Genomic DNA, 26,148 nt, shown 5'->3' on the forward strand with positions numbered 1-26,148 from the left:
ATAAACGAAAAATCAAGTAGTCCGATTTGTTAAAAAGAATTGAAATCTTTTCGAATTTGTTTTCAGCACGAAGGATATAGTTGACTAAGTTAATGCAAAATGTTCCTCCAAATACGCTTCGGAAGGCGCAGCGAAGCGGGCCGGGTTACGCTAGTATATATATATATATATATATATATATATATATATTATATATATATATATAATATATATATATATATATATATATATATATATATATATATATATATATATATATATATATATATATATATATATATATATATATATATATATATATATATATATATATATATATATATATATATATATATATATATATATATATATATATATATATATATATATTATATATATATATTCTGAGCCAAAACACAAATTTGAAGTCGATTGGACTAAAACTGCGACCTAGACTTTGACTACAAAAATGTGTTCAAGGACAGACGGACATCGCTATATCGACTCAAGAGCCCACCCTGAGCATAGTTGCCAAAGACACAATGTGTCTATCTCGTCTCCTTCTGGGTGTTGCACACATATGCACTAACTTATAATACCCTGTTCCACAGTGTGCCGCAGGGTATTATATATATATATATATATATATATATATATATATATATATATATATATATATATATATATATATATATATATATATATATATATATATATATATATTATATATATATATATATATATATATATATATATATATATATATATATATATATATATATATATATATATATTCTGAGCCAAAACACAAATTTGAAGTCGATTGGACTAAAACTGCGACCTAGACTTTGACTACAAAAATGTGTTCAAGGACAGACGGACATCGCTATATCGACTCAAGAGCCCACCCTGAGCATAGTTGCCAAAGACACAATGTGTCTATCTCGTCTCCTTCTGGGTGTTGCACACATATGCACTAACTTATAATACCCTGTTCCACAGTGTGGCGCAGGGTATAAAAAAGTAATTGTCGAAAAATATTTACTTAACTTTTGTAATGCAGTTTAGTTCATTTTTTCTAAAATTAACCAAAATGTTCCTTGCTGGTGGGGGACTGTTTTTGAGGATACTTTATGGGGTCTTGAACCACAATATTTATATGGTGGAACCTTAACATTCCATCTCAAGCTGCTTTTCTTCATTCTTAAATGAAGAAATCTGTATTAAATTTCAAATCTCCCCAACCATTCCATGACCATCGACCAGTAACATTCAACAGTCACATTAAAACTTCGTCCCCAATCCTCGGAAACGATATAAATCTGAAAAGCTATTTAGTTTCATATTTCCATAAAAGAAGGAAAAAAGAAACATGTCCTTACTTTGTGAATTTCAAATAGGTCGAAGTGAGAAATCACTTCTCTCACCCAAGAACATAATGAAGAAGTAACAAAAAACCATTTCATTTACCGTAGTTCCCTAGGGAATTAACAGCATTTCCTTAACATCATCACTACGTGGATGGACATGTTGATCTTTTATATTTAAATCCAATAATTGCTTACCATGGAAACGTCACCAATTGTAATTCAGGATTATGGAAGGATAAATGAATGAACACGATGGCGTACTCCTTGGAATTGTATCATTTCACTCACTTTAACTCTTTTTGTCGTTCTTTAATGATTTCTTGCAATTTCTTTTGTATTTAGGAATTTTCCATTTTGTTCTGCCGTTTGTGTTTGTTTATTTGAAACGTGTCTTAATGAAGTCCTTAATTATTCATAACTCTGACATTGTTTCTTAGTGGTGGGATGTTATTGTGGGTGCCCACAACAACAACTGGGAATTTTTGTCTGCTTCGCATTGTGGTTCTCGGTTGAAGCCAATTTAAATCAGAATGAATAAACCAAAGTAAATTCAAAACAACTTTATTTAGATGTTTTAGAATTTTATTAATTAAAAAAATGGAGAACACATTAAGTCAGAGAGAAGGATATCCTACATTTTACACAGCTATAGTTACACTGATCCTAATATGTGGTGGAGCTATATTTGAGACACATTATAACAAGAACTATCGCTCCAACCTTAAAGCTATTTATACCCTTCACCAAACAAAAAAAATATTTATGTGGAATTAAAGATAATGCAACCTAAATTTTTGAATGGGCAATTTACACAATATTAAGGAAAAATTTCTTTAAAATAATGCAATTTTAATTAAAAGAAAATTAATAATCTTTGCTTCAAAAATGTGTTTATTTTTTAAATTAGCTAAAATCTTTAGATTTAAAATAAAAACGCTTCAAATATATGCTAAGCTTATTTTGAGGATTTTGTATCTTCGATTTAATTTTTTTTTTTGGAATTAAGACAACATTTTTTTACTTGGAAGTATATGTTATAATTTGGATTATTTAATTTATTTATATATCGCAAAAAGAGAATGAAAAATCCATAAATAAGATCTGTATTCTAATATTAACTTTATTGATCCTAGATTTAAAGTTACAAAGGTCCCTAAAAAATGTCTTTATTTTAAAGAAGCCACATTTTTGGGATCGGAATAAATACTAAAATCCTTAAGGGAAGGTATAAATCCTTGGATCCAAGTAAACTTTTTTATATCCTCCACCATACACTGAAAAAACAGAGAACCCACAAGGAAAGAACATTTTAGTTAATTTTAGAAAAATTTGATTAATTGTAGAAAATTTTAACTAAACTGTATTATAAAAGCAGATGTCGCGCCGATTTCACAAAAATATGTAAACAATTTTCAAAAAATTCAAGAAAATTTTTTACAACAAAATATTATTTTTCACTTATTAAAGAAAATTTCGTTGAAGAAAAAGGTTGAAGAAAAAAATTGGAGTCCAAAATTGCAAAAATGTCTTTAGTGCCATACGAAGTTCATGATGGGCGCATTTTTGATAAAATTTACAAATATTAAGGAATTCTGAACTATTTTGTGGGAGATACGAATTTAGTTCATCTTGATACTTTATTTGTGTATATTTTTCCACTGCTTTAGTTAAGTTAACTTAGGTACCCCAAAAAATTATTAAAGTCATGGATACTTTCTTAAAACGTAATAAGTCCATGAACTAAAAGAGAATTAAATCAGCTTTAGTGAAATATAGAGCTCACTTTTTTTTGAGTGTAGTTTCGGGGTATATTAACTTTGTCATTCCGTTCGTAACACATCGAAATATTGGTCCAAGACCCCATAAAGTATATATATTCTGGGTCGTGGTGAAATTCTGAGTCGATCTAAGCATGTCCGTCCGTCTGTTGAAATCACGCTAACTTCCGAACGAAACAAGCTATCGACTTTGAAACTTGGCATCAGTAGTTGTTATTGATGTAGGTCGGATGGTATTGCAAATGGGCCATATTGGACCACTTTTACGTATAGCCCCCGTATAAACCGACGCCCAGATTTGGCTTGCGGAGCCTCTAAGAGAAGCAAATTTCATCCGATCCGGTTGAAATTTGGTACGTGGTGTTAGAATATGGTCTCTAACAACCATCGAAACATTGTTTCATATCGGTCCATAATTAAATATAGCCTCCATATAAACCGATCTCCAAATTTGACCTCCTCAGCCTCTTGGAGGAGCAACTTAATTTGATCCCCAGATTTGACCACCAGAGCCTCTTGGAGGAGCAAAATTCATCCGATTCGGTTGAAATTTTGGAATGTGGTGTTAGTATATGGTCTCTAACAACCATGCAAAAATTGGTATATATCGGTCCATAATTATATATAGCCTCCATATAAATCGATCCCCAGGTTTGACCTCAGAAACCTCTTGGAGGAGCAAAATTCATCCCATTCGGTTGAAATTTGGTACGTGGTATTAGTATCCCAGCAAAAAAATTCGGAAGTTCTTCCAAAGGCACAACTTTAAAAGCACTTCCAGAAGATGCACTCCCAATGATGTTCTTTATTTTAACTACCCAGGAAGTTCTTTTAATTCATTTTTTTTAAACTTGCTTTTTTCATACTTTTAATGGGTAATTTTAACTTTTTTGTTTCAAATAGGTTAAAAACAGAGTACGAATTTATAAAATGGTACAAACCATTTAAATTTTGTCGAAAAAAATGCTAAATGCAATCTGAAAAAATTGTGCATTTTTGAAAATATTTGAGGTCAAACGTTTCCAACAAGCGTTAGAATCCATTAAAAATTATAAAAAATTATAAAAATTATTTATTTGACAAAATATCACAAAATATTATAATTGACATCCAAAACATTGAAATCGGATCACACCAAAAGAAGTGATGCAAATGCAGTGCAACGTCTGTTGAAATGGAGGACTTCCGTCCTATGACAAGCCCATGTTAAATTTATCGCTCCTGCGTCAATTTTGCACCACTTCCGGATCCAAAAAGAACATCTTCATTACCTTTTTGGCGACGTTTTTTTGCTGGGATGTGGTATCTAACAACCATGGAAAAATTGATCCATATCGGTCCATAGTTATATATAGCCAATCCACAATCACACAAAAATTGGTCCATATCAGTTCATAATCATGGTTGCCACTCGAGGCAAAAATAATCTACCAAAATTTTATTTCTATAGAAAATTTTGTCAAAATGTTATTTCTATAGAAAATTTTGTCAAAATTTTGTTTCAATAGACAATTTTGTCAACATTTTATTTCTATAGAACATTTTGTCAAAATTTTATTTTGTAGAAAATTTTGTGAAAATTTTATTTCTATAGAACATTTTGTCAAAATTTTATTTTGTAGAAAATTTTGTGAAAATTTTATTTCTATAGAAAATTTTGTCAAAATTTGGTTTCTATAGACAATTTTGTCAAAATTTTATTTCTATTCTCAAAATTTTATTTCTATGGAAATTTTTGTCAAAATTGTGTTTTTATAGAATATTTGTTATTTCTATAGAAATTTTTGTCAAAATTTTATTCCTATAGAAAATTTAAGTCAAAATTTTATTTCTATAGAAAGTTTTCTGAAAATTTTATTCCTATAAAAAATGTAGTCAATATTTTATATCTATAGAAAATTTTGTCAAAATGTTATTTCCATAGAAAAACTTGTCAAGATTTTATTTCTATAGAAAATTTTGTCAAAATTTTATTTCTATAGATAATTTTGTCAAAATTTTATTTCTATAGAAAATTTTGTCAAAATTTTATTTCTATAGAAAATTTTATCAAAAATTTATTTCTATAGAAAATTTTGTTAAAATTTTATATCTATAGAAAATTTTGTCAAAATTTTATTTTTATAGAAAATTTTGTTAAAATTTTATTTCTATAGAAAATTTTGTTAAAATTTTATTTCTATAGAAAATTTTGTCAAAATTTTATATCTATAGAAAATTTTGTCAAAATGTTATTTCTACAGAAAATTTTGTCAAAATTTTATTTCTATAGAAAATTTTGTCAAATTTTAATTTCTATAGAAAATTTTGTCAAAATATTATTTCTATAGAAAATTTTGTCAAAATTTTATTTCTATAGACAATTTTGTCAAAATTTTATTTCTATAGAAAATTTTGTCAAAATTTTGTTTTTATAGAAAATGTTGTCAAAATTTTATTTCTATAGAAAACTATGTCAAAATTTTATATCTATAGAAAATTTTGTCAAAATTTTATTTCTATAGAAAATTTTGTAAAAAATTTATTTCTATAGAAAATTTTGTCAAAATTTTATTTCTATAGAAAATTTTGTCAAAATTTTATTTCTATAGAAAATTTTGTTAAAATTTTATTTCTATAGAAAATTTTGTCAACATTTTATTTCTATAGAAAATTTTGTCAACATTTTATTTCTATAGAAAATTTTGTCAAAATTTTATTTCTATAGAAAATGTAGTCAACATTTTATATCTATAGAAAAGTTTGTCAAAATTTTATTCTATAGAAAATTTGTCACAATTTTGTTTCTATGCAAAATTTTGTCAAAACTTTATTTCTATAGATAATTTTGTTAAAATTTTATTTCTATTCTCAAAATTTTATTTCTATAAAAAATGTAGTCAATATTTTATATCTATAGAAAATTTTGTCAAAATGTTATTTCCATAGAAAAACTTGTCAAGTTTTATTTCTATAGAAAATTTTGTCAAAATTTTATTTCTATAGAAAATTTTGTCAAAATTTTATTTCTATAGAAAATTTTGTCAAAATTTTATTTCTATAGAAAATTTTATCAAAAATTTATTTCTATAGAAAATTTTGTCAACATGTTATTTCTATAGAAAATTTTGTCAAAATGTTATTTCTATAGAAAATTTTGTCAAAATTTTGTTTCAATAGACAATTTTGTCAACATTTTATTTCTATAGAACATTTTGTCAAAATTTTATTTCTATAGAAAATTTTGTGAAAATTTTATTTCTATTGAAGATTTTGTCAAAATTTTATTTCTATAGAAAATTTTGTGAAAATTTTATTTCTATTGAAAATTTTGTCAAAATTTTATTTCTATAGAAAATTTTGTCAAAATTTTATTTCTATAGAAAATTTTGTCAAAATTTTATTTCTATACAAAATTTTGTCAAAATTTTATTTCTATAGAACATTTTGTCAAAATTTTATTTCTATAGAAAATTTTGTCAAAATTTTATTTCTATAGAAAAATTTGTCAAGATTTTATTTCTATAGCAAATTTTGTCAAAATTTTATTTCTATAGAACATTTTGAAAAAATTTATTTCTATAGAAAATTTTGTAAAAATTTTATTTCTATAGAAAATTTTGTCAAAATTTTATTTCTATAGAAAATTTTGTAAAAATTTTATTTCTATAGAAAATTTTGTCAGCATTTTATTTCTATAGAAATTTTTGTTAAAGTTTTATTTCTATAGAAAATTTTGTCAAAATTTTATTTCTATACAAAATTTTGTCAAAATTTTATTTCTATAGAAAATTTTGTTAAAATTGTTTTTCTATAGAAAATTTTGTTAAAATTTTATTTCTATAGAAAATTTTGTCAAAATTTTATTTCTATGGAAAATTTTGTTAAAATTTTATTTCTATAGAAAATTTTGTCAAAATTTTATTTCTATAGAAAATTTTGTCAAAATTTTTTTTCTATAGAAAATTTTGTCAAAATTTTATTTCTATAGAAAATTTTGTCAAAATTTTATTTCTATAGAAAATTTTGTCAAAATTTTATTTCTATAGAAAATTTTGTCAAAATTTTATTTCTGTAGAAAATTTTGTCAAAATTCTATTTCTATAGAAAATTTTGTCAAAATTTTATTTCTATAGAAAATTTTGTCAAAATTTTATTTCTATAGAAAATTTTGTCAAAATTTTATTTCTATAGAAAATTTTGTCAAAATTTTATTTCTATAGAAAATTTTGTCAAAATTTTATTTCTATAGAACATTTTGTCAAAATTTTATTTCTATAGAAAATTTTGTCAAAATTTTATTTCTATAGAAAAATTTGTCAAGATTTTATTTCTATAGCAAATTTTGTCAAAATTTTATTTCTATAGATAATTTTGTTAAAATTTTATTTCTATAGAAAATTTTGTAGAAATTTTATTTCTATAGAAAATGTAGTCAACATTTTATATCTATAGAAAAGTTTGTCAAAATTTTATTCTATAGAAAATTTGTCACAATTTTGTTTCTATGCAAAATTTTGTCAAAACTTTATTTCTATAGAAAATTTTGTTAAAATTTTATTTCTATTCTCAAAATTTTATTTCTATAGAAAATTTTGTCAAAATTTTGTTTTTATAGAATATTTGTTATTTCTATAGAAAATTTTGTCAAAATTTTATTCCTATCGAAGATTTTGTCAATTTTTTTTTCCTATAGAAAATTTTATTTCTATAGAAAATTTTATTTCTATAGAAAATTTTGTCAACATTTTATATCTATAGAAAATTTTGTCGAAATTTTATTCTATAGAAAATTGGTCACAATTTTGTTTCTATGGAAAATTTTGTCGAAACTTTATTTCTATAGAAAATTTTGTCAAAACATTAGTTCTATAGAAAACTTTGTCAACATTTTATTTCTACAGAAAATTTTGTCAAAGTGTTATTTTTATAGAAAATATTGTCAAAATTTTATTCCTATTATCGAGATTTCAAAAAATCATAATATCCGAAAACAGGCTTCAGATCGAAATAGCATACTATGGAATAGACACTTATAGAAAATGATAGTAATATTAACGAAATATATCATTAAAATTAAACCAACGAAACAAATCCATTAATACAATGAAAAGAAAATGAATGTGTTCATTATTTTAACGAGAAATTCTCCTTATACCCATGCAAAAATGTCTATGACTCAATTTTAATGAACTTTTCTTTCAATGTATCATTCCGCCTACTTTAACATTTCCTAATTCAAATTTCATGTTATTATTGCCAACTACCACTAATCCATTTAATTATTATTTCCATATTTTGGACACTCACAATGGGTATTCAAATGTTTGCTTTAATTTTAATTGAAGAGCATTTCAAGTGTCTTACTTTGTTTAACGTCCATCAAATCGAACGAAACCAAAACTAACACACAATATTGTTGTGTATGATATAATAAAATGGTTGAAGTGCTAAATAAATAAATATTTGTAATTGTATATGGGAAAATCTATTGCTAAATTATTTCACCAAGTGTTTTGTTTCCTTTCATTTTAGGCATGGCCCAATGTGAAAAGGACATTCGATTTGTATCCGCATAATCCGAGCCCTTATGAGATACACACCATAACAGGTAATTTAAAGCTAAGGAATGTTAAGACAAAAAGTTTTATTTATTGAAGAAGACAATTTCCAACTTTCTTGATGAGAAATCATAGCCATTTTGTGTAATCTAAATTGTTGGGAATGCGCTCTTCAAAGGGTTAGTTGAATTTCACTGAAGTAGGAAGGCATAAAAGATGGTATGAAAAACTGTCTTCTTGGTTATGCCACCGGACAAACTTATTTCCAGTCCTTCATATGTATGGGGAAATGTGGAAGAAATGTTAAAATTGTTAAGTACATAGATTTCAGCATCCAATAGTTAGGTTAGAAATGTGGTGGTGAGTAATATGTTATTCACGCACAATCACGGCGGAAAATTTTACTAAAGCATAGTATTTTTGACAGAACACACTCACATTCACGAAATGAAAATCACACCCTTACTCAAGAAAACTACCATGACTTAAAAATAACAAGTATATATCGCCGTAAGTTCGGCCAGGCCGAATCTTATGTACCCTCCACCATGGATAGCGTAGAAACTTCTAAGAAAGACTTTCATCCACAATCGAATTACTTAGGTTGTGGTATCTTAAATCGTTTTCTAAATTGTGAGTTAGTCCATACGTGGTATATATTAGACAAGAAAGGTTAGTCCATACGTGGTATATATTAGACAAAAGAGGTATGTATAGGTAAGTCTACAAATAATTACGAATCGATATGGACTTTTGCACGGTACGTAGGGAGCCAGAATTGAAATATGGGGGTCGCTTATATGGGGGCTATATACAATTAGAACTTGATATGGACCAATTTTTATGTGGTTGTGGTCGATTTATCTGAGGGCTATATATAACTATAGACCGATATGGACCTAGTTAGGCATGGTTGTTAACGGCCATATACTAGCACAATGTACCAAATTTCAACTGACTCGGATGAAATTTGCTCCTCCAAGAGGTTCCAAAACCAAATCTCGGGATCGGTTTATATGGGGGCTATATATGATTATGGACTGATATGGACCACTTTTGGCATGGTTGTTAAATATCATATACTACCACCACGTACCAAATTTCATCCAGATCGGATGAATTTTGCTTCTCTAAAAAGCATCGAAGGTCAAATCTGCGGATCGGTTTATATGGGGGTTATATACAATTATGGACTGATATGAACCAATTCCTGCATGGTTGTTGTACTGCATGGTTATGTACCAAATTTCAACCGAATCGGATGAAGTTTGCTGTACAAAGGGGCTCCGGAGGCCAAATCTGGGGATCGGTTTATATGGGGGCTATATATAATGCTGGACCGATTTCGACCAATTTTTGCATGGGTGTTTGAGGCCATATATTAACACCGCGTACCAAATATCAACTGAATCAGATGAATTTTGGTCTTCCAAGAGGCTTCGGAGGTCAAATCTGATGATCAGTTTGAATGGGGGCTATATATAATTATGCGCCGATATGGACCAATTTTTGCGTGGTCATTAGAGACCATATACTAACACCACGTACCAAATTTCAGCCGGATCGGATGAAATTTTCTACTCTTAGAGGGACTGCAAGCCAAATTTGGGGGTCCGTTTATATGGGGCCTAAACGTAAAAGTGGACCGATATGGCCCATTTGCAATACCATCCGACCTACATCAATAACAACAACTTGTGCCAAGTTTCAAGTCGATAGCTTGTTTCGTTCGGAAGTTAGCGTGATTTGAACAGACGGATGTTAGCGTGATATGTTACAAACGGAATGACAAAGTTCTCACTCAGACTTGCGATCCTACACTTTCCCTCCAAACCCATCGCGCCTAGAATTGGCTCACTAAGACCTTCATCGGCCTACACTTCCTTGACTTACAACTTCACGCTAACATTTAGAAGGTACAATTTCTCACCGCTCCATCTACAGTATCCTTGTGAATCCTGTTCAGACCTGCCTAGTATACTGCCTAATCTAGATGTTATCTTTTGTAGCGCTGGATCTCGCGCTCTAAATAAGATGGTGGTTTAGATGCTTACTACGATAACAGTCCAGGAGATACTGCATTGATAACATAAAAATGTGTCTATGTACCAGGAGGATCCGGGTCTCCACATAAAGGCGAAACAGGGGTGTACTGCTGAGATATCCTGTCGCAGTTCTAAGGGCAGCCTCCTGGTAGGTCTGTATGTTATTCCACTGCGTATCACCTTCCTCTGGTTTTTGGTTGTGGTAACATTTGCCAATGGCAAGGTATCTTAAAAAGTTAGTAAAAGATACCATGCCTTTGGCAACATTAACATTGTTAGATGGTATATAAGTATACCTATAGGACCACCCTCGTAGATCCTCTGCTTATATATGTGGTTTCACAAAGTGTATAACGCCCCAAAAAATCTCAATGAATGTGGGGTAGTAGATCTTCACACTGAATAATGTGTAATAAAGCGCGTAAATATTAATTCCCATAAACATCCCCCTACAGGGGAGTATTACTATAGTTGTAGTGATAGAAAATAACACGTTTATTCATAAATATTTATGAAAACGTTATGAATATAATTTCCGTGACTCTTTATGGACACAACGAAATTAAAATGGATATTGGTCCATTTTATTACTGTAATATTACATTTTCGGACTAAGACTATTCATTACAATTATGTGATATATAAACTTACAATATAAAGCAAGGGCGTAGCTGTTAAGGCCCTTAGACTATTTATTATAGAAATTAACTTAATTCTTTCTGGAGTCATAAGTTTTATAAGCGCTGTGAAACTACTTCAATGTTTCAATTTTATATGAGATTTAATATCCTGACAGAATATATTGTAGAATATCCAAACCACCATTTGCTTGGGCAATTTGCAACAATTAGTAATAGTTTACTGAGATTCCTGTATTGCATCACAATATTGAAGTGAATGCCGCCTACCCCCACCCATTTGATGTAATCTTGCCTAGGGCCAAGTATGGTTTTCGGTTTTGATATCATCCTCTCATATTTACACAGCTCTACGTGTTTATGTTGTCCCTCCCACATATAGTGATTTTTAGGGGTGAAGAGGCATATTTCAAGTTAAAGTTAAACAATTGCTTTACTACAGTAGCAGCTGTATGGAAGGCTACAAATATGATATCCTAGAAATATTACATTAAGTACCACAAAAGCACAACATCAATGACACATGTCTCCATTCTCACGAGCTGATGCCCAATGGCTATCCACATCTTAAACACTCAAAAGGCAATAAGGGAGCAATATTCCAAAGAAAACGCCTTCTCAATTTTATTGAAGCTTCAAGAATTGTAGATAGAATATACAGTTAAGCTATTGATAGTAGACATAAAGTGTAGTCCAATTGTAACCACGGTTGCCATAGTTGGTAGAATTCTACCAAAAATTCCAGATTTTTTACTCTTTGGGAGATTAGTAGAATTCATGATGTTTTGGTACATTTTGCAAAAAATATTATTTTCACAAATTTTCAATTGAAATAAAATTTTCACAAATTTTCTATAGAAAAAAATTTTGACAACATTTTCTAGAGAATTAAAATTTAAACAAATTTTCTATAGAAATAAAATTTTGACAAAATCTTATAAAAAAATAATATTTTGACAATATTTTCTATAGAAATAAAGTATTGACAACATTTTCTATAGCAATAAAATTTGAACAAAATTTTCTATACCAATAAAATTTAAAAAAAAAAAAATCTACAGAAATAAAATTTTGACAAAATTTTCGATAGAAATAAAATTTTGACAAAGTGTTTAATAGAAATAAAATTTTCACAAAAATTTCGATATAATCTTCTATAGAAATAAAATTATGACAAAATTTTCTACAAAAATAAAATTTTGACAAAATTTTCTACAGAAATAAAATTTTGACAAAATTTTCTACAGAAATAAAATTTTGACAAAATATTTTATAGAAATAAAATTTTTACAAAATTTTCGATATAATCTTCTAAAGACATAAAATGTTGACAAAATTTTCTACAGAAATAAAATTTTGACAAGATTTTCGATATAATCTTCTATATAAATAAAATTTTGACATAATCCTCTATACACACAAAAAAATTTCACGAAAATTTTTCCAATTAAAATTTTAATTGAGTTTTAAAAAATATTGAATTAAAAATTTAATTGATTCAACAAATTTTTTAATTGAAACAAAAATCAAAATAGTATCAATTAATTTTTTAATTGGATCAATTAACTTTTTAATTGCCCTTCAATTAATTTTTTAATTGATACTATCATTTCTGTGATTGAAGACATTTCAATTAAAAATTAATTGGATCAATTACTTTCGTGATTGAATCAGAAAAAAATTTTTTTGTGTGTAGAAACAACATTTTGACAAAATTTTCTATAAAAATAAAATTTTGACAAAATATTTTATAGAAATAAAATTTTTACAAATTTTTCGATATAATCTTCTATAGAAATAAAAGTTTGACAAAATTTTCTACAGAAATAAAATTTTGACAAAATCTTCTAGAGAAATAAAATTTTATCAAAATTTTCTACATAAATAAAATTTTGACAAAATTTTCTATAAAAATAAAATTTTGACAAAATTTTCTATAGAAGTAAAATTTTGACAAAATTTTCTATAGAAATAAAATTTTGTCAAAATTTTCTATAGAAATAAAATTTTAACAATATTTTCTATAGAAATAAAATTTTGACAAGATTTTCTATAAAAATAAAATGTTGACAAAATTTTCTATAGAAACAAAATTTTGACAAAATACACTAGCCAACAGTCGTTTTGTGAATTGGTTCTAGCATAATTTTTCTCATTGATTTTGACCTACTAAACGCGAAAATGAGTTTTTAAACTTTTTTTTTAATTTTTGGAGGTACACTTACAATTTTGAGCATATCTTTCGTCTTCTTTGACCTATTTGATCCTACTACTGCTCAAATTAATGAAAATTGAGCCGTCTACAAGTCATTCTCAGAAAATTTTCAAATCGGGTAAGTAGTTTGGATGTTGGCGGCTTTGTAAAAATTTCAGCTTTACGCAAAAAATATGAATATATACAGGAATAATATATGAATTTTTATATGTTTTTTCTGCCACATTTTTACTAAAAAACGCCGTTTATTAATTTTTTTAAGCCGCCAACATTTTCTGAGAATGAGTTGTAGACGGCTCAATTTTCTTTAATTTGAGTAGCACTAGGATCAAATAGGTCAAAAAAAGACGAAAGATATGCTCAAAATTGTAAGTGTACCTCCAAAAATTAAAAAAAAAGTTCAAACATTTGTATCTCTAAAACCAATCGACAGAAAATTTTTTAAAACTCATTTTCGTATTAGTAGGTCAAAATCAATGTGAAAAAGTATGCTAGAAACAAATAACAGAGAAAATTTTGTTATTTGTGACCTAGTGATATTTGACAGAAATAAAATTTTGACAAAATTTTCGATATAATCTTCTATATAAATAAAATTTTGACCTAATCTTCTATAGAAATAAAATTTTGACAAAATTTTCTATAGAAATAAAATTTTGACAAAATCTTCTATAGAAATAAAATTTTGACAAAATTTTCTATAGAAATAAAATGTTGTCAAAATGTTCTATAGAAATAAATTTTTATCAAAATTTTCTATAGAAATAAAATTTTGACAAAAATTTCGATATAATCTTCTATATAAATAAAATTTTGACAAAATTTTCTATAGAAATAAAATTTTGACAAAATTTTCTATAGAAATAAAATTTTGACAAAATTTTCTATATAATTTTCTATATCAATAAAATTTTGACATAATCTTTATAGAACTAAAATTTTGACAAAATGTTCGATATAATCTTCTATATAAATAAAATTTTGACAAAATTTTCTATAGAAATAAAATTTTGACAAAATTTTCTATATAAATAAAATTTTGACAAAATTTTCTATAGAACTAAAATTTTGACAAAATTTTCTATAGAAATAAAATTTTGACAATATTTTCCATAGGAATAAAATATTGACAAAATTTTCGATAGGAATAAAATATTGACAAAATTTTCGATAGAAATAAAATTTTGACAAAATATTTTATAAAAATAAAATTTTGACAAAATTTCCTATAGAAATAAAATGTTTTCTATAGAAATATAATTTTGACAAAATATTTGATAGAAATAAAATTTTGACATAAACTTCTATAGAAATAAAATTTTGACTATATTTGCTATAGAAATAAAATTTTGACTATATTTGCTATAGAAGTAAAATTTTGACAAAATTTGCTATAGAAATAAAATTTTGACAAAATTTTCTATAGAAGTAAATTTTTGACAAAATTTTCTATAGAAATAAAATTTTGACAACATTTTCTATAGAAACAAAATGTTGACAAAATTTTCTATAGAAATAAAATGTTTTCTATAGAAATAAAATTTTGACAAAATATTTGACTGAAATAAAATTTTGACAAAATTTTCGATATAATCTTCTATAGACATAAAATTTTGACATAATCTTCTACAGAAATAACATTTTGACAAAATTTTCTATAGAAATAAAGTTTTGACAAAATTTTCTATAGAAATAAAATTTTGACAAAATATTTGACAGAAATAAAAATTTGACAAAACTTTCGATATAATCTTCTTATAAATAAAATTTTGACATAATCTTTTATAGAAATAAAATTTTGTCAAAATTTTCTATAGAAATAAAATTTGGACTAAATTTTCTATAGAAATAAAATTTGGACTAAATTTTCTATAGAAATAAAATGTTGTCAAAATTTTCTAAGAAATAAAATTTTAACAATATTTTCTACAGAAAAGAAAATTTGACAAAATTTTCTATAGAAGTAAAATTTTGACAACATTTTCTATAGAAATACAATTTTGTCAAAATTTTCTATAGAAATAAAATGTTGACAAAATTTTTTTATAGAAATAAAATTTTGACAAAATTTTTCATGGAAATTTTTGTAGATTTCTATAGAAATTTTGGTAGATTACATTTTGGCTCGAGTGGTAACCGTGATTGTAACCCAAAATATTGTGTTAAGATATTTTAAAATTATAAGAAATATTTTTTTTCGAATTGAAAAAAAATTGTCCTACTACACTAAAAAATGGAATTAGGAAAACACAACATTAGCTTAATTTCCATACCCTAAAAAAAACAACAACAACAATCATTAATCCTTTCTTGATAGCACAATCCATTTACCGTACCAAACGATCCCGTCGGACCATAATCCACAGTCAGACGTTTACTATGTAAAGACTTTTTTTACATAAACTCTGCCCACCCACCATCAATGGAAACTTTATCTATAAGTAGAACTTTAATAATGTCAATTGTCATGCTTAAAACTATACGAAATTATATTCCAAATAATTTCAGTCTCATTAATTTGTCATATATGGTTAATGGGAATTGAAATCCTACCATTTGGGAATGAATGAATTCTTTTAATTCTACATTATGACTAATGGCTATGGTATAATTCCAAGTAAACAACAAAACCTAGACATCTAAGACTACACAATTAATTTATATTTAATATCTTAATATTAAATATTGCATATTGTTGAAGGATGTAATGTGAACTCTAATTGATTTTTAATTGCAGAATATTTATTATAATTAATTAATATTATAATTTATGTAATTATGCTATTATGAAATTTTGGAAAATGATGAAGCAAAACATGTGGATTGTTTATTAATTAGAGATTTGGTAGCTTAAATTATAGTAATATTTATTAATTTATTCGAAACTAGTTTGATATTCTAAATTTTAGTCCTAGATGGATTTATATCCATTTTAGCAAGTAGGTGAAGATCTTGTTATTCCCTATCGTTGCTTTGTACTCGTAGGTATACGATTTAGCAAAATTTTTTGATAATGAATATTTGCCGTGGTAAGTCATAATGACATAAAGCCATCTTGTAGTATTGCAATTCCATCCTTCATTTAAGGACATGGAAACATTTGTAATTTCGATAGATCTATATTCGTTGTAGTTTATTAAGAATTGTTCCTTTAATAATCCATTAACAGAGAAATACTAACCGCACAATATCCCAAGAGTTATCCCTCGAAAGCCTATATTAAATTAAAATATAATATGCGCGTTATATCTAACCGAAAATTGACCACCATTTACTTTGTGTTCCCTTCACAGATTGTATGCATGTGGCTTCCGAGGCTGGTGATTATGCCTTCAAAAAGTTACCACCACATTCCATACCAGCACCGGTAGCAGCATTATTTGGCAACACCGATGAAATGGGAGCTGAAGCGTCTGCCATGCTACAATTGGAGGAATCTTTGCAAGTGTGTGGCCTCTATGTGATTGGAGAACCCGATACCATAGTCGAAATAACGATGAAACATTACGATGTGAACTGTGAAACGGGAGCTCTTATGGCCGTAAGTTTTTTTATTTTTTTGTTTTTCACTACCCTTACATTAATTTCGACCGGAAGGTTTAAAGCTTAAAATTTATTAAAACTTTATATAATCTCCTGAAAATTTATTAAAACTTTATATAATCTCCTTGCATGTTTCCGTGCGTGTGTGTGTTTGGACTCCAGTTTGTTGATGGTTGGGAGCTAAATGGTGAATATTTCCCCTCAGCCAAGGATCATCATCGCCCCTTAGAGGATAGAGTTCAGGAATTTTGCAATAATTACAAGCAGTGGTAAGTATGATTTGAAACCAAAAAAATCGGTTATAGAAGCTATACTATACTGGTAGGAGGCAACACGGCCACTATTACATTACACTCAAACAAAAAAGTTTGCAAAAATAGCAATTTCTATGGCTCGTTGCAAAATGCCTCCAAAAAGTTTTTTTTTTAAATCCCAATGACCCTACAACCAAAAAAATTGAAAAATTCATTCAAAATTCTCTAAAATTATAAAAACAAATCGCAAATCTTTTGTGAAAAAGTGAAAAAATAAGCTATATTTAAAAAAAAATTTATAAATTTTATTGTTCAAAAGTAAAAAAATCGAATTATATTCGACAAAGCCATCGCAGGCTGCTCAAAAGTGGCTCTGCGGTATTTTGGACCATTTCCCGCGAAGCGCCGTCTTGAGATGATCGACATTTTGGTATTTTTAGTGTCAACCTTCCTGTCCAAGATGCCACATGTGCAAAAGTCCAATGGATTAAAATCAGAATATTTTGGTGGCCGTAGTGTTGTAAAAAATAAAGTGATTAAAGCGTGCTAAGTGTGATTTGTCTGCCCAGTACTTCAATATTGTTTAGGATACTATTTGGAATATTTTCTCGATAATATGCGTCATTTGTTTCGACCCCACGGTCGATGAATACGAGTGGGAAGCTACCATTGGCCGTTACGGCAGCCCATACCAATACCATCGGCGCACTGTGCTTCGATCCCATACAACGAATGAACAAAAATACAAGGAGGCATTGTAGGAAGCCCTACTCTAAACCAATCCAAACAAGTATATACGGCTGTAAGTTCGGCCAGGCCGAATCTTCCCTCCACCATGGATTGCATAGAAACTTGTACTAAAGACTGTCATCCACAATCGAATTACTTGGGTTGCGGTAACACTTGCCGATGGCAAGATATCTTAGAACTTCTTAACACCGTCTTCTCAATTATAAGTTAGTGCATACGGGGTATATATTAAACAAAACAAGTATATACGGCCGTAAGTTCGGCCAGGCCGAATCTTATGTACCCTCCGTAGAAACTTCTGCGAAAGACTGTCATCCACAATCGAATTACATGCGTTGTGGTAATACATACCGATGGCAAGGTATCTTTACACTTCTTAACATCGTTTTCTAAATTGTGAGTTAGTCCATACGTGGTATATATTAGACAAAAAAGGTATATAGGGAAGTCTACAAATAATTACGAATCGATATGGACTTTTGCGTGGTACGTGGAGAGCCAGAATTGAAATATGGGGGTCGCTTATATGGGGTATACAATTATGAACTTGATATGGACCAATTTTTGTGTGATTGGGATCGATTTATCTGAGGGCTATATATAACTATAGACCTATATGAACCTAGTTAGGCATGGTTGTTAACGACCATATACTAGCACAATGTACCAAATTTCAACTGACTCGGATAAAATTTGCTCCTCCAAGAGGCTCCAAATCCAAATCTCGTAATCGGTTTATATGGGGACTATATATAATTATGGATTGATATGGACCAATACCTGCATATAGAGAGCATATACTAACACCACGTACTAAACTTCAATCAGATCGGATGAATTTTGCTTATCCACCAAATCAAATCTAGGGATGGGTTTATAGGGGAGCTATATATAATTATGGACTGATATGAACCAATTCCTGCATGGTTGTTGGATACCATATACTAACACCACCTACCAAATTTCAACTGAATCAATTGACTTTTGGTCTTCCAAGAGGCTCCGAAAGCCAAATCGGAGAATCGGTTTATATGGGGGCTATATATAATTATGGACCGATGTGGACCAATTTTTGCATGGTTGTTAAAGACCATATACAAACACCTTGTACCAAATTTCAGCCGGATCGGATGAAATTTGGTTCTCTTAGAGGCTCCGCAACCCAAATCGGGGGATCGGTTTATATGGGGGCTATATGTAATTATGGACCGATATGGACCAATTTTTGCATGGTTGTTAGAGACCATGTACAAAATTTCAGCCGGATCGGATGAAATTTGCTTCTCTTAGAGCGATCGCATGGTACATGGTGTTAGTATATGGTCTCTAACAACCATGCAAAAATTGGTCCACATCGGTCCATAATTATATATAGCCCCCATATAAACCGATCCCCCGATTTGGGTTGTAGTCTAAGAGAAGCAAATTTCATCCGATTCGGCTGAAACTTGGTACATGGTATTGGTATATGTTCTCTAATGATCATGCAAAAATTGGTCCACATCGGTCCATAATTATATATAGTAGAGTTGTGCACGTGAGTAATAGTTTACTCACGCACACTCACGACTGAAAAATCATACTCACCTTATGTTATTAAACTCTTAACATCCCAGGTATCACTAAAATTGTAATTGAATTTAACTCTTAAGCGTTTTATGTTGGTGAGCAGGAATATTTTCGTGAGTGTAATTCGTTACTCACGCACACTCACGAAGATATTATTTTCGTGACTCACGCTCACGCACGACATTTTGGTTTGTTAATCACGCTCACGCACACTCACGCTGTTGTCATGAGCGTGACTCACGACTCACGCACGAATCACGAACATTTTCGTGAGTCACGACAATTTCGTGTCACGTGCACACCTCTAATATATAGCCCCCATATAAACCGATCCCCCGATTTGGCTTGCGGAGCCTCTAAGAAACGAAAATTTCATCCGATCCGGCTGAAATTTGGTACATGGTGTTGGTATATGTTCTCTAATGACCATGCAAAAATTGGTCCATATCGGTCCATAATTATATATAGCCCCCATATAAATCGATTCCCAGATTTGTCCTCCGTAGCCTCTTGGAGGAGCAAAATTCATCCGATACGGTTGAAATTTGTAACATGGTGTTAGAATGTGGTCTCTAACAAACACGCAAGCATTGGTCCATATCGGTCCATAATTATATATAGCCCACATATAAACCGTTCCCCAGATTTGATCTCCGGAGCCTCTTGGAGGAGCAAAATTCATCCAATCCGGTTGAAATTTGCAACGTGGTGTTAGTATAAGGCCGCTAATATCCATGCCAAAATTGGTCCATAACGGTCTATAGTTATATATAGCCGATCCGCAATCACACAAAAATTGGTCCATATCGGTTCATATTCATGGTTGCCACTCGAGCCAAAAATAATCTACCAAAATTTTAGTTTTATGGAAAACATTGTCAAATTTTTATTTCTATAGAAAATTTTGTCAAAATTTTATTTCTACAGAAATTTTTTTCCCAATTTTATTTCTATAGAATTTTTTTCTAAATTTTACTTCTATAGAAAATGTTGTCAAAATTTTATTTCTATAGAAACTTTAAACTTAATTATATACGTATTTAATCGGCCTTTTTTAGTTTAATATATACTACGTATGGACTACCTTGTAATTTAGAAGACGGTGTTAGGAAGTTTTAAGATACCTTGCCATCGGCAAGTGTTACCGCAACCCAAGTAATTCGATTGTGGATGACAGTCTTCAGTAGAAGTTTCTACGCAATCCATGGTGGAGGGTACATAAGCTTCGGCCTGGCCGAACTTACGGCCGTATATACTTGTTGTGATTGAATTTTGTTTCAATTAAAAAATTTGTTGAATCAAATAAATTTTTAATTGAATATTTTTTAAAAATCAATTAAAATTTTAATTGGAAAAATTTACGTGAAATTTTTTTGTGTGTAGGAAGCAAATTTTAATTTTTCGTTTTTTCAGCTTTTCTTCATATGCTTTCAAATACCTTTAACAACGAGTTAACGACAACTTTATTTGCCAAATTAAGACTCGACTTCCAGTAGAAATTATGCAATGTTTCAAGAAAAAAACTGCTTTAAAATAAAGTGTTGAAAAACATGTCCTACATTTGAACGATTTTTTGCTTTGTTGTCAAGATGCAAAAATACAACAAATTTTAAAGACAATTTCGTTAATTTTAAAGATTTTTTTTGAATTATTGAAGTCAAGTTGACCTTAGCCCATTAAGTGAAATCCCTTAATTATAAGGACAATACGACATTATCGACTTTTGGACAATGAAAAAAACTTTATATTAGAAAGGTGTCTTCCATGCTAAGCAAAATTTGCATTCGTATTTTAAAGACATGAAATTTTTGACCTCACGACAATATTTTTTTCAGTGTGGGTAGAAAAATTTCAAAAAAATTTCAAATTTTTATTTTGCTCAAATTTATTTATTTTCTTTTAGTTCAAAAACCACCAACAATACCAACACAAAATATTTAGCTAAAATCGGATCATTGAGAGACATAATTCTTTTGGCGTCCTTTGTAAATTATCCTTTTTCTTTTAGTTCAAAAACCTGCACCAATACCTACACAAAATATTTAGCTAAACTTGGATCATTCGTTCTTTTACAACATCCACGTAATTCAACCCCATTTTCGACAAAAAAAGCTTAAAATTCAAATATTTTTTAAAAATAGTTTTAATCAATTATAGCAAAATTTTATTTTTATATTCGATGCTCAATATCATAGACTATGAAAAACATAAATTAGAATAAAAATCGGGGCATATATATTTTGCCGCTTTCGAAGCACTGTGCGGCGGTATTTGAGTTCAGGTGGGCAATCGTAGGAGTAAATTTTTAGCTGACCTCTTTGGCAATTGAGCCTGGTCAGTTTTTGTTCATAAATTGATCAATTTGAAATGGCTTCTCATCGACGAAACCCAAATTGGTAATTTTTGTGCAAGCGAATTAACATTTTTCAATTTTTTGTAAATGTTTTTGACAAGTTTTTTGGCTGTGTTTATCAACAAATTTCTTTGAGTGTACTAAACTAATTTTTGTTTTTTTCTTTTTGGCATTTTTTTCTTAGGCCTCGTTTATCCAACAAGAAATTTTTTAGATCCAATCAGAATGCTGCTCTTCTTCAATATCGTATTCCCGTCAAAGGCAGTTTCATAGCAAATATCCGTTTTCATAAAATCACCCAACGTGAGTATTGGCATATTCTTTCGTTTCTTAAACGTTTTCTTAAAATTATTTTTATATCTCTTGAAAATTGATTTTGTTTAGCCTGCAATGTTTTGGTTCAAGATACGGATGCCTTATTTCACATCGCTAACTATGGTCACAATCGTAATTGTTCCATATCTGCACTGTTTCCTGCCGCTGTTTCGGTGACAAATCTTAAAATTGGTGGCAAAGCGGTGCGACAGGATAAACCAAATTATGAAGTGGGTTAATGAGAGATTTTATCCTTGTGAAAAAAAAAACGGATTACTTAAATTTATATTTTTCTATTTCCTTTTTCGTTTTTGGTCAACAATTTAGTGTGGTATGTTTGGTGACCGTTTGGAAATTGGTGGCTCATCTGGTTTGGATTCTACGGGTATGGAGAAATCAAGTGAAATTTGTGGTTTTGCCACAGAGTCAGGTGAGTTAGAAAAGCAATTAAGGGTGGAAATAAACCGAATACAAATTCAATTTAAGAGGCAGGATATTTGCAAATAAAAAATAAAAATCTAAAATTGTTGTTACTCTATTGGGCTAAGATAAAGGTTTGATTACCCAACAAACAATGGATCACTATTTCAGCAGGATTGTAAGGGAGAGAGGCAGTACCTACTGCTTACAAGACAACCGAATCAGCGCTGATTTTTGTGGGCGATGTCCCGATTTAGAGCAGCTTCTACATAGCGCTGATATAATTGTTAATTTTAATAGAAATATTGCCAAGAAGTGATATATAATCTTGAGTATAGCATTTTTGGCGTGAAGGAAAACAGCGCTACCTTTCATGTATCTATATGAATTGGTTGCAATAACGTAAACGAATGGTCATAAACTAGTTTGATTACTCGTTTACGTTACAGCCACCGATTCATGCGCAACTAAACTCTTACTGCTGAAGTATTTTTGCTGGGTGAGAAAGTCAGAACCCCAGCAAAAAATTTTGACAAAATTTTCTTTGGAAATTAAATTTCCGTGTTTTTTATTATGGGTTTGTATTTCAATCATATTTGTTGTTTTGATCTCACCTTTAAAACCATTGTGTTGACTAAACTACAAGAGTAGCTTAACCAGCAGAGGAAAAGAATGTTTGTCAAATTTATTTGGGCAAAGCCCTATAGACTGCAAGATGGTTGGATGGACGCACGTTTAACAAAATTTTCTGTGGAAATAAAATTTTGAAAAAATTTTCTATGAAAATACGATTCTGACAAAATTTTCTATGTATAAACAATTTTGACAAATTTTTCTATGGAAATAAAATTTTGACACAATTTTCTGTGGAAATAGAATTTTGACAACATTGTCTATGGAAATAAAATTTTTACAAAGTTTTCTATAGAATTAAAATATTGAAAAAAATGTTGACGAAATTTTCTATAGAAATAAAATTTTGACACAATTCTTCTTTAGAAATAAAATTTTGACAACATTTTCTATGGAAATAAAATTTGTCAAAATTTTCCATGAAAATAAACATTTTTCAAAAATTTTAACGGAAATAAAATTTTGACAAAATTTCCTATAGAAATAATATTTCCTAAAATTTGGAAAAATAATTCGCTCCAACTAAGAGGTACTCAATTTTCTATAGAAATACAATTTTGCAAAAATTTTCTATGGAAATAAATTTTTGACAAAACTTTCTAAGGAAATACAATTTTTACAAAATTTTCTATGGATATAAAATTTTGACAAAATTTGCTATGGATATAAAATTTTGATAACATTTTCTGTGGAAATAAAATTTTGACAAAATTTTCTATGGAAATACGATTCTGGCAAAATTTTCTATGTATAAACAATTTTGACAACATTTTATGTGGAAATTAAATTTTGACAAAATTTTCTATGTAAATAAAATTTGGCAAAATTTCGTATAGAAATAAAATTTTCTGTGGAAATACAATTTTGGCAAAATTTTCTATGGAAATAAAATTTTGACAAAATTTTCTATGGTAACATAATTTTGACAACATTTTCTATGGAAATCAAATTTTGCCAAATTTGCCGTTGATTTTTTTTTTTTTTTAACTTTAAAAAGTATTCCTCTCCAAATAAAATCTTGACAAAATTTTCTATTGAAATAAAATTTTTCAAAATTTTCTGAGGAAATAAAATTTTGACAAAGTTTTCTGTGTAAATAAAATTTTGACAAATTTTTCTATGGAAATAAAATTTTGACACAATTTTCTATGGATATAAAATTTTGACAAAATTTGCTATGGATATAAAACTTTGACAACATTTTCTGTGGAAATAAAATTTTGACAAAATTTTCAATGGAAATACGATTCTGACAAAATTTTCTATGTATAAACAATTTTGACAAAATTTTATGTGGAAATTAAATTTTGACAAAATTTTCTATGTAAATAAAATTTGGCAAAATTTCGTATAGAAATAAAATTTTCTATGGAAATAAAATTTTGACAAAATTTTCTATGGAAACATAATTTTGACAACATTTTCTATGGAAATCAAATTTTGCCAAATTTGCCGTTGATTTTTTTTTTTTTTTTAATTTTAAAAAGTATTCCTCTCCAAATAAAATCTTGACAAAATTTTCTATTGAAATAAAATTTTTCAAAATTTTCTGAGGAAATAAAATTTTGACAAAGTTTTCTGTGGAAATAAAATTTTGACAAATTTTTCTATGGAAATAAAATTTTGACAACATTTGCCGTTGAAAAATTATTTTGACAAAATTTTAAAAAATATTCCTCTCCAACTAAGAGGTACTCAATTTTCTAAAGAAATAAAATGTTGACAAAATTTTCTATCGATATGAAATTTTGACAAAATTTTTTATAGAGATATAATTATGACAAAATTTTCTATGAAAATAAACAATTTGCAAAATTTTCTATGGAAATAAAATTTTGACAAATTTTCCCATTGAAATAAAATTTTTGATAAAATTTGCTGTGGAAAAAAATGTTGACGAAATTTTTAAAAATATTCTCTAATTGAGAGGTACTCAATTTTCTATAGAAATAAAATGTTGACAAAATTTTGTATGGATATAAAATTTTGACAAAATTTTCTATAGAAATATAATTTTGACAAAATTTTCTATAGAAATATAATTTTGACAACATTTTCTATGAAAATAAAAATTTTTCTAAATTGTCTATGGTAATAAAATTTTGACAAATTTTTTTATGGAAATAAAGTTTTTACAAAAAAAAAAATATTCCGCATTTTCTATGAAAATAAAATTTTTTTTCAAAATTGTCTATGGAAATAAAATTTGGCAAAATTTTCTATGGAAATAAAATTTTGAGAAATTTTTGTATGGAAATAAAATGTTGACAAAATTTCCTATGGAATTAAAATTTCGACAAAATTTGTAATAATAATCCGCTCCAACTACGAGGTACTCAATTTTCTACAGAAATAAAGTTTTGAGAAATATTTCGGTGGAAATAAAATTTTGACAAAATTTTCTACGGAAATAAAATGTTGACGAAACTTCTGTGAAAAACAATTTTGACAAATTTTTCTGTGGAAATAAAATTGGGACAAAATTTTCTATGGAAATAAATTTTTTCAAAATTTTCTATGGTTCTATGGAAATAACATTTTTACAAAATGTTGTATAGAAATAAAATTTTTACAAATTTTTGAAAAATATTCCCCTCTAACTAAGAGGTACTCAATTTTCTATAGAAATAAAATGTTGACAAAATTTTGTATGGATATAAAATTTTGACAAAATTTTCTATAGAAATATAATTTTGACCACATTTTCTATGAAAATAAAAACTTTTCAAAATTGTCTATGGAAATA

At 28.1% G+C, this 26,148-nt stretch overlaps 2 protein-coding genes across 6 annotated transcripts in view; both read left to right on the top strand.

The window, feature by feature from the left end:
- The window catches only part of aralar1 (calcium-binding mitochondrial carrier protein aralar1), a 510,884-nt gene that overhangs the window by 309,921 nt on the left and 174,815 nt on the right, over window positions 1-26,148 (top strand). The window lies entirely within an intron of this gene.
- Window positions 1-26,148, top strand: part of LOC142222556 (corticotropin-releasing factor-binding protein) — a 184,420-nt gene that overhangs the window by 155,524 nt on the left and 2,748 nt on the right. For all 5 annotated transcript variants that reach the window (XM_075292755.1, XM_075292753.1, XM_075292754.1 and 2 more), the window contains exons 3-8: window positions 8,642-8,717; window positions 16,859-17,106; window positions 17,271-17,377; window positions 22,219-22,337; window positions 22,419-22,579; window positions 22,677-22,779. In XM_075292755.1, coding sequence (XP_075148870.1) covers window positions 8,642-8,717; window positions 16,859-17,106; window positions 17,271-17,377; window positions 22,219-22,337; window positions 22,419-22,579; window positions 22,677-22,779 — 814 coding nt within the window. The remainder of the gene's footprint in view (window positions 1-8,641; window positions 8,718-16,858; window positions 17,107-17,270; window positions 17,378-22,218; window positions 22,338-22,418; window positions 22,580-22,676; window positions 22,780-26,148) is intronic.

This window comes from Haematobia irritans, chromosome 1 (genome assembly GCF_050003625.1).
Source record: "Haematobia irritans isolate KBUSLIRL chromosome 1, ASM5000362v1, whole genome shotgun sequence".
NCBI classification, from domain to species: Eukaryota; Metazoa; Arthropoda; class Insecta; order Diptera; family Muscidae; genus Haematobia; species Haematobia irritans.